Consider the following 10421-nt stretch of genomic DNA (forward strand, 5'->3'; position numbering starts at 1 on the left):
TATGGACTCTTATATTACAGAAATTAGTAGGTCAATGTCATGAATGTGAGATTGCTAAGCTTAACACTAACAGCATAAGGAGTTTCTACTGTCCACTAGGGAACATCAGCCTATGGATAAACCTTTTATTATCTGGGACCCTTCTCGTGTACCAGTTTCTATGACGTACAGTATTCTATTTTACATCTGCAAACTTACAATAATAACAAGAGATGATGTAAAAATACAAAACATATATTATCAATTCAATATATACAAGTTAGTTATAAATCAAAGTTCTCAACAATGCTTCTTGAAACAGAATTGTCTGCACATTTTCTGGCTAACACAACAAATATGAAATAAGGTTCTGCACAATCCAATTAACTTCATTAAAACTTAAGTTGTAGGCTTATCTTCAGAGTTGATGTAACTGCTGTACTGTTCTGGGATACCTTTGAAGACTTTTATTTTGGCCCTTATCTGTTTCCAAGTATACTGATTAGTGTTTTTTGCATCTCTCACCATTGCCTGCAATGAAGATAGTTCACAATGTATTTGCAGAACTTCCATTAAGAAAAATTTGGGAGTATGAAGAACTACACACACACACACACACACACACACACACGCGCGCGCTCGCGCGCACAGCTACACTGTGCCAATTGAACAAACAATCTGGTAATGCAATTTGGCAAATAGACTGGGGTGATCTACCATTTATTAAGTTTGAGACATCAAACACCACTGACCATCTAAAAATAATAATTGTCAGGTACATGTAAATTAAAATGTAAGAGTTACTCCAGTTACTAAATAGGTCAAACAAGGATACGTAATTAATCTTTCACTCTGCTCTGGAGTGTATACAGCTATGAAACATCATGACAAATGTATTAAATGTGTCTAGTGGGAATAGAATTGGTGATTAAATATAATCAACTTAAAAGGGAGATCCTCTCCTTTTTCTTTGTTTAAAAAAAACTACCTGCAATACAAATTTAAAGACGATCACATCCATCAACTTACATTTTTATTTTACATCTGAACACACACTTTCCGTTTAGTTATGAGTTGAAGTTATTACTCAACAAAGGAAAAACTCAATATTACAATCACTTGGGCAATATATCTTCCCTTTCCGAAATTCATACAGAAACATATGTTTTCATCGTGTATACTAATAAATTTCATGGCTATTAATCCAAGTAAATTGAACACAACTTGAGCAATTTCTTGGTATTTAGTGAAACAGAAAAGTTTACTCACTTTGTAATCTTCACCATACTTTTTAATCATGTACGTAAGCCATTCACACTGACTCTTGGGGAGAGCAAATTTTTTGACTCGTGGTGCTTTTGCTGCAGCTTCTAAGTTTTCTGCAACATAGAGTTTTCGTGGGCCTTCTGTCTCCATGGGTTCTGGCTTCTCTTCTATTTCATCTCTTGGCATAATTCTCTCTCTGACAGTGGGTATTGGAAGAACTTTATTAGGATCATACGCTAAGCCCATATCTGCCATATTTTCTTGCACAGACTTTCCTGACTCCCAAGCATTCTTAATTTCCTTGCTGTGAATAAACAAACACTTTCATTTGCAAAATGATAGTTTCATAAAATAAAACTTCAGAATGTGCATAACACTCAAACAACAATACAATTTAGGATAGAATAAGTATTTATGTAGGTAACACAACCATTCACTCAATAGTGACAGCAGTAAGAAGCCGCCAAAGGTGATTATTAACTGATCCTTCACAAATATACATCTGGCCATCCTGATTTAGATTTACCACGATTACCCTAAATCAGTTAAGGCAAATGCCAGGATGGTTTCTTTGGAAGGGCACAGCCAACTTCCTTTCCCAACCTTCCCTTATGCGATGGAACCAACGACATTGCTATTTGACCTCCTCCCCCAAATCAACTGCCCAACCCACAACCACCGACTCACTCACTATTCTGACACTACTGACTGCACTAAGTCATTGGGCCTGTGTGTGTATGTAAGCTTTGTATCTGTACATCTGTTAGGTCCACCAATGAAAATTTTGTCTAAAGGTCAGCTGGTAATTATTTTCTAGGTGCTCACCTACTTCAGAGTAAACCTGCTTCACATACATGATATTTTTAATGCAATGCATTTTTAACACAAACAATAGTGTGTTACTTACTTCACTGATAAGAAATTAAGTATAAGAACAAGTACAGTAGTCCAAACAAGAAATCGAAGATCAATCTTGTCAATGAGGAGATACTAGAAACAGAGGGCAAACCCATATTGGGGAACAATGTTCCAAGGAACTATTCCAGCATTTACCTTGTGTGATTTAGGGACTTATGGGCAACCAAAACCTCAATTGCTAAATGGAGACTTGAACTACTATTGCACTGAATGTGGACCTAGTGCCTTTTAACTGGCCACCTCACTGAGCAAATAATCCAGACACTGGATTTACTATACATGCTTGGCCTATTTCATTTGAAATCTCCCAGTGGCTGTTGCTTTCGTAACACAGATATTTGTGAAAATTTTGTGTAAGAAAGTACATAATGATTTAGTATTAAAATAGTTTCTTCAGAATGTTTTTTCAATATTACAGTTATGAGGCCATTCTGAAATGTGGGCCATTTTCACAAACAGCTGCCAAAATACAGCAAGGCTTGTAAATTTGTAACCTCTATTACTATGTTATTTTAAATAATTTTATTCAGTTTGGAGTCTTGTAAAGATAAACAAATCAACTATAACATAAAATTATTGAAATGCTGGGACTATGTTGTTTCTAAAGATTTTATTTGCAAATTTCAAGAACTTTCTTCACCAACACCATGTTTCATCACTTAACTTTCATTTCACATAATGTCTATTATCATGTAAGAGGGTGAGTCAAAACCTTAAATTTGTAATAATAAATTGAAATTTCGTGCTGTTATCCTGTAAGTTGGTAAGTGTGCTACAAGCCGTGCAGAATGGCCTGTAGGTGGCAGCATAGTGCAGATGCACACATACCGTCGCAGTATCAGTATAAAGATGGCTGCCCCACTTGAGACTTGCACCAGGGAAGAACAGCATTTTGTTATTCGGTTTTTGTGTAGTGAAGGTGTGAAACCTATTGAAATTCATCGACGAATGAAGGTTCAGTACGGTGATGCATGTTTGTCACAGCAGCAAGTCTACGAACGGAGTAGGAAGTTTGCAAATGGCGTGACTTCAGTGGAAGATGCTCCTCGTCAAGGTCAGGCACGAGTTGTGACTCCACAGAACATTGCAGCAGTTGAAGCCATAGTGGAGGAAAACCACCGAGTGACACTGAACAACATTGCAGCATGTTTACAGATTAGTCATGGGTCAACAAACCACACTGTGCATGATGTGTTCCAGTTTCACAAAGTGTCTGCAAGATGGGTGACATGGCAGCTGACTCCTGAAATGAGAGAACGACGTGTTGATGCCTGTGAAGAACGTCTTCGGCACTTTGAACGAGAAAGTGATGGCTTCCTTACAAGAATCGTTACTGGGGACGAAACCTGGATTCACTTCCACCAACTGGAAACAAAGAGAGCGAGCAAGGGATGGCACCGTTCGTCACCACCAAAGAAGTTTCAAACAGAACCATCAGCATGGAAGGTTATGCTGACTCTCTTTTGGGAGGAAAAATGTGCCATTTTGGAGCATTACATGCCTAGAGGGACCACTGTCACCAGTAAATCATACACAGGTCTAAAAAATCATCTGTAGCCTGCAATCAAATCAAAGCGACATGGATTGCTGTTGGCAGGTGTCGACAATGCAAGCCCCACACTGCCCCTACAACAGTTGCAATAATCACAGACCTGCATTTTGAGTGTCTTCCTCATCCATCATACTCACCAGACCTTCCCCCAAATGATTTCCATATGTTTGGACCACTCAAAGACACAATGGGAAGAAATAAGTTCCATTCTGATGAAAAGGTATGCCATGCGGTGCACGAGTGGTTGCGCAGACCATTTTTTTTTCTTTTTTTTTTCGAGGAATTTATGCACTTTGTAAGCACTGCAGGACTTGTAGTGAGAGTGGGGGAGATTATGTTGAAAAGTGATACAGCTTTGTACTGCTTCTGCTCAATAAATAATACTTTAAAACATTTTTAAGGTTTTCATTTGACTCACTCTCATACTTTCAATGAAAAAGAAAAAATCAGAAAGCTATTCTTTTGTTATAGATACACCTCATACTTCTTCCATAAAGCTGTAATAACTCACACTAATATGACGAGGCATGTTTGTGAAAGTTTTCTTCACAGATTTTGTGTTTTCTACATGCTTCTCTTACGAGGGGTGGTCCCCAACAGTGCAGTTGATTTTTTGAAACTGTCTATACAATGATCCCATTGTAGCCATTCACCTTGATGGTCCTCCGTTTGCGAGTAATTGATGGAAAAAAAATTCTGGAATTTGTGAAACGCTCAGTAGTGTTAAAAAATATTAAATGCAGACTGACTGTGTTGTGTAATAGACAGGATACCAGCTTCACATCCAGGAGGCTCTGGTTTCAAAGCTCGCCAGGTTCACTACTTTTTATAAATTTTTAAATCTTTAACGAAATGACTTCCATCATTCTTTCAATTCAATTAATCAGTTTAAATGTAATTTTTTAGTTTCATTCCTTTGTGGCATAATTATTAATTATAATATCAACTTCTTCATTTGGTCTCATTTTCCTTCCCATCATTCTTTCTCCACCTGAAATCATCATTCATGTGTTTTTAATTAATTTTATGCATTAATTCTGATTTAACTTCTTTGTTTTATTACCCTGTTTTTCCTTCCACTTTACTGCGTTCATTATAGCTATTTCCCATTTTGCTTGAATTTCATTTTACTCATAAGTCTGTCTGCCATTTAAATTTTCATTAATGTTATTTTGCCCACAGTGCAATAGGTATTTAAGGGTATGTTCTAAATGTCTGTATGATGATTATCATGCAAATAAAATTGCGCATCTAGTAACTAAACTACATTTTTCACACCACAGCACAAATACAACTAGATTATTTTGTGTTTTGTTTTTTAACTGGTGGATCGGAATTTTCAAATACTTGAATACTGTAACAGATAAATATACTTATATCTGTAATCACAAAAATTCAGATTGAAAAAAGAACGATACAAAGAAAAAAATTAAACATAGGAAAACCTTCATATGGTGATTAAAATGATGTGTCAAAGGTAGAGAAATAAAAAATTACATTTAAACCAGAATGAGATTTTCACTCTGCAGGGGAGTGTGCGCTGATATGAAACTTCCTGGCACATTAAAACTGTGTGCCCGACCGAGACTCGAACTCGAGACCTTTGCCTTTCGGGGGCAAGTGCTCTACCGTCTGAGATACCGAAGCACGACTCACGCCCGATACTCACAGCTTTACTTCTGCCAATACCTCGTCTCCTACCTTCCAAAATTTACAGAAGCTCTCCTGTGGTGAGGCACACAGTTTTAATCTGCCCGGAATTTACATTTAAACCAATTAATTGACTAAAAATAATGATGCAAGCCATTTCAATAAAGATTTAAAAATAGAAATAAATAAATAAATTTAGTGCAATTGCCAGGATCCAAACCTACACCCTCCTGTATGTCAAGCTGTTATCCTACCCATTACACCACACAACCACACTACATAATGTAACTTTTTTAACGCTACTGAGTATCACACAAAATACCGATTTTTTTTTTGTTGCCAATTGCTCTCAAGTGAAGACCAACAAGGGTGAATGGCTGCAGTGCGTGATACCTGGGATCTTAACCTACATTACCGAATAGATAGTTTCAGAAAGTTGATCGCAACACTGCGGACCTCAGTAAAGGACCGATGACCTTGCCTTGCAGTTTACCCCCCCCCCCCCCCTCTTTTAAACAAACCAGCCAATCTTGTCAGTGCCTCTTCTATGTGACTGTTGAAAACTGGCAGCAGCCTTATTACTGTTCTTCCACTGAGCAAGGCATGTCATATTTAACTTTTCCTTGTTCTGTAAAGTAAGTGTTAGAGATTGCATAAAGTAGTCACCAACTCTTTCTTGTTTCCCCATACAGATCCTTCGCCATATAACTGTGAAATTTATTTCCTCTTTTGCCATGGCAAGGAAATGTAAGTCTCGGACCTATTTCTATTTACTAAGCTGAAGATTCAGAATATACTCCAGATCTATCTATTTACCTTGAAATTAATGAAAGTTCTGAATTACTTGAAATTTCACTACTCAAGGTTACAGAAAGAACACATGACAGATGTCCAGAGGAAACGTAACAGGTGCTCAGAATACATTTTATCCGAGTCTTGTTGTTTTACATTAAAATTATAACAAACAGTATTAGAAATACTAATTGTTCTGGTAGAAAATAAGCTGCAGTGATACATCTCATTCCCTAAATCAAATGTATCATGTCCTTAAATACATGTCAGAGAAAAGATGTTCATGACAGAGTGGTCAGTAAGTGGTGAACACCCCAATGTTGGAAGGAGTTTTAAATTGTGGGTGTTGGAATATTAGAGCTGACGATCCAGTGGCTGTATGGACATAGAAAGCAGTCAGACAACCCTCCCTGCTGAGTTGGAGTCAGGAGTTCCATGGAGCGGGTGGTATGGAGGAAAGAGATGAATGCAAAATTTCAAAAATGATAAATGTAATGTAATTGTTAGTTATGAAGTTGAATATCAGATTTGTTTTGTACATAGTACAAAGAAGCAGAATACGAGTTGGTAGCTGTCCTTATTTATCATGTACTGAGTTGTAATTTTGAAGGTAATTTAAGGTGAATTGCATCTCACTTCTTATTTATGTGGTGGAGAGAATGAGAAGTTAACTTTCAGCAGCTTTACCTGTAAGGAGGCAAAGCCTGAGCCTAGATGGAGGAAGAAGGCACACATATTCAGGGCACAGATTAGCTGGACCCTGATTACACAGCAAATGAATATTCAGTATGTTACATTCATTGTATATAAAAGGAGTTTTCAGATGGCAAGCTATTTAATTTGGTATATGAGGTGAAGTTAACAAATCATCAAATGGCCCAAGCCAACCTGAAACACTTCAATGCCTCAAGAGCACTGCAGTGCTGAATGCACAGACTTCAAGAGAAACTGAGCAGAAGTGTTGTAAAAGAAAAACTGCAAATACTTACTTAACATCAACCCCAGAAGACAAAGAAAAATCCGAACGCTTTTTTGACACTGCTTAAAAGAGGGCAAAGAAATCAAGGGTATTATGAAAAGAAGATGGTATTTTGTCAAAAGGAAGATACATAATTGGAAACATAATAGATAAGGATGCAGAACCCAAGTCCATACGTTTTTCTATGATGAAGATATAAGTTTAATTTATGCTAGAAAAAAAAAGAGAAGCTTACCTGCCCCTTTAGAAAATGGTAAAAGATTTAAGCAGGCAAAATGAGTAATTTTGCACACCCTGAAAGATGTGCACATAGTGTTCAAAGAAAAATATCCTTCTGACAAAGAAGTTCTGTGAACTTCACCCAAAACAATGCATTACTGTAAACAGTTCTGGAATGCATAGCATTTGTATATGCACTCATCACTAAAAAGTAGTACTGCTGTGGCATGCTGCACATGTAAGAGAACCATACACTGAACTTCTACAGAAAGTAGTTTGCAAGCTGGAAAATGTGGGGTCTATGGTGCATCAGTGTTCTCAGTGTCCTGACGTCACATTGCGTACATAATTGTAGCATGGTACAAACAAATTCTACGAAAAAAAAGCTAAATTCTGGAACACATACACACTTCTAAAATCTCATTTACTTCAGTAATGGCAGTTCTGCCCAACATAAAATTTTTTAAGAACCCTGTAAATTTGTGCCATCGAAATCAAGATCATGGAGTAGCTGCAGAATGAAACTTTTTGCCACTACTCACGGAGGTCTTTAGAAACAACTTTCATTAAAGATCTGAAATGTTTGTACTAAGCAGATGTCCAGCACTGTAATAATTTTATATCATAGGTGAACATTTTACCTTTTTAATGACACCAAATTGAATGAAACAAATTCATAACTAAAAAAAGTTACAGTGGTTATAAAATTTTAGTGCACCTTTCCTATCAACACCAATTTGTGAAAAGGCCTGAATTTCAAAATCACACCCAACACACAGTTCTGATATAAAAAATAATTTCAACCCTCTTTCATTGTGTACTTTTGTGTAACTTTAAATCGCAAAAAAGGACGCTTGTAATATAATCTATAATACAATAAGACCCCCTTTTACTCACTATATATGAAAAATGGTGCATCATGGCAATATCTGTGGACATTAGTTGATGTATGAGCGATACTGTATTATTTGTTTACCTGGCTACTTGCCCTGGTGAGATAAGCACCACCCTCCTGCATCGGATTGGACAGTTCATATTTTACAGTGTTCTTTCCCTAGTTATTTTGGAGACATCACAAGGTCAGAATTATTCATGAATCTAAACAGAATGACAAGTTTTCATAGGTGATTGTGTACAGCCGTTACAAAATTTGGAAAAAAAAATGATATTTGTACCAACCAGCTATAGAATGGTATGCTTACTTCTATCAGTTTCGATTAGTCCTCCTGTGACTATGTTTGTAATGATAGAAACTGGTAGAGAATAAACACAAAATTGTCCAGCTCATGGCATACATTGCTTTCTTCAAAGAAAGACAACTGTCACTGTCAAGTGCAATGTAAAAGGAACTTACCCACAGAATGCAGATTTTACAATCTGTACTAGTGATGTTGCTGTTATTTGTATTATGGGCATTTGACTGTGTTCAAAGTCAGAGACTCATACCATAGATCACAGTGTAATGCTCATAATATGAATATCTGCAATATCGAAATTAGCCACGAATTTGCGATGAACCATGTATACATTTGGTTTATGTGATATGGAGAAACCACGGGAAATCTACATCTCGATGGCTGAACACGGAGTTGATTCTTTAAAATTTAAGTACCAGGATTCAAATTCTTATCTGTTCGTCCAGTGTTGGGATTTCCCTGAAACACTTAAAACAGATGACAGGATATTTACTTTGAAGAGTGCACTACAAACATTCGATTGCAATCTTATGTTTTGCTTTGTCTCCAAAATAACGGAGGAAAAGCAATAATCAGAATAAAAACTGAGGAGTGTTGGATGATTTTAACCCCATTTCTACCACAAAATTTTGGGTGCCCAATTGTGAGTAGATATAGTTCGCGGCATAATGGTATTCAATGAGTTAACAATATGGACATACGCAACGCCTAAGTCGTTGATTATTGAATGTGATTAACAATTGAGTGGAACGACCTGGCGCTTGCACGTTAGTACCACCAGTTTCTAATTTGAGAATCGGGGTTTGAATAAATATATAGCGGCTGAAAACTGGGAGAGCGTATCATACAACGTAAGTCAAATACACACAGTCAAGTTGGCTATAGTGACAGAGGCACCTGGTTTTACTTCAGGCGAAAGTCAAGTTTCCAGTGAATTCAGGAGAAAGTTTCTCGCTCTCTCTGATTTTGATACATACTACGATAACATTTTGGTGTTCAGTAAAAACAACGGCTTATGTACATCGTGCCCAAGATAAACAGAAAATACTAAAAGCTCACCTACTTCACAGTATCTTACAGCGATAAGTGTAGGTGCTATAATACATGCTTACCATGGAATAGTAACGCCCTTTTTTTGTCGTTTGCTCTGTCTCTTACGGTTCACATTATAACGATAGCGCTTCTTCCTCTTCTGTTTACGTATTTTCGTCATTTCTTACTACACCACAACAGCTATTTACAAACACGTGCACCCTTCTACAGGATAACAGCGCTTCACGTAAACACTATTCAAAGATGTTAGCAAAGAGCAGCACCACCATAGAGTATTTACTCCATGCGCACCACCTTTGAGATACACGAGAGAAAATTTTTGTCGCCAACATACTTTACTTAGGTTTTCCGTGGTTTCGATAAATTACTTCAGACAAATGTCTTATCTTGTCAAACTAAACGTGTTAGTACGACTGTATACAAGGTGAGTTTTTTTTGTTTTGAAATAGAGAAATATGTCAAATATTGACTATCTGATTAAAAGTGGAAAAAATCGTGTTAAATCTTTTAAAAAAATGATATCCTGCGATACCAACGTTGACCCCTGCCCCACCCCACCACCTGGGGGGTAACTTTGAAGTCTTAAATATGAGGAAAAAATACGTCACTTTCACAGGTAACGCTTTTGTTGTTGTGTAATAGATGGCGCTGTAATCGACAAATAACACTACTCAGTCCCAAATCGGTATTGTCTGGAGAAAAATGCATTCGATCAAAACATGCACGTTCAATAATTGTGAAAAAAAGCTTGTTTCAGGTGTGTCCTATCATCTCTCCCTTATCAAATGGGACTAGGAAGGGATATTGAACATATACA

At 37.0% G+C, this 10421-nt stretch overlaps 1 protein-coding gene across 1 annotated transcript; it reads right to left on the reverse strand.

Annotated features, from left to right (window-relative positions):
• Positions 1 to 218: 218 nt before the first annotated feature.
• LOC126335249 (nucleolar protein 16) lies at positions 219 to 9873 on the reverse strand. Its single transcript, XM_049998296.1, has 3 exons — positions 9664 to 9873; positions 1249 to 1549; positions 219 to 510 (listed from the first exon to the last, which is right to left on the reverse strand). The coding sequence occupies exons 1-3, from the start codon at positions 9762 to 9764 to the stop codon at positions 379 to 381; spliced, it is 534 nt and encodes a 177-aa protein (XP_049854253.1). The 5' UTR covers positions 9765 to 9873; the 3' UTR covers positions 219 to 378.
• Between the last annotated feature and the right edge of the window lie 548 nt (positions 9874 to 10421).

Source organism: Schistocerca gregaria, chromosome 1, assembly GCF_023897955.1.
Source record: "Schistocerca gregaria isolate iqSchGreg1 chromosome 1, iqSchGreg1.2, whole genome shotgun sequence".
Classification (NCBI taxonomy): Eukaryota; Metazoa; Arthropoda; class Insecta; order Orthoptera; family Acrididae; genus Schistocerca; species Schistocerca gregaria.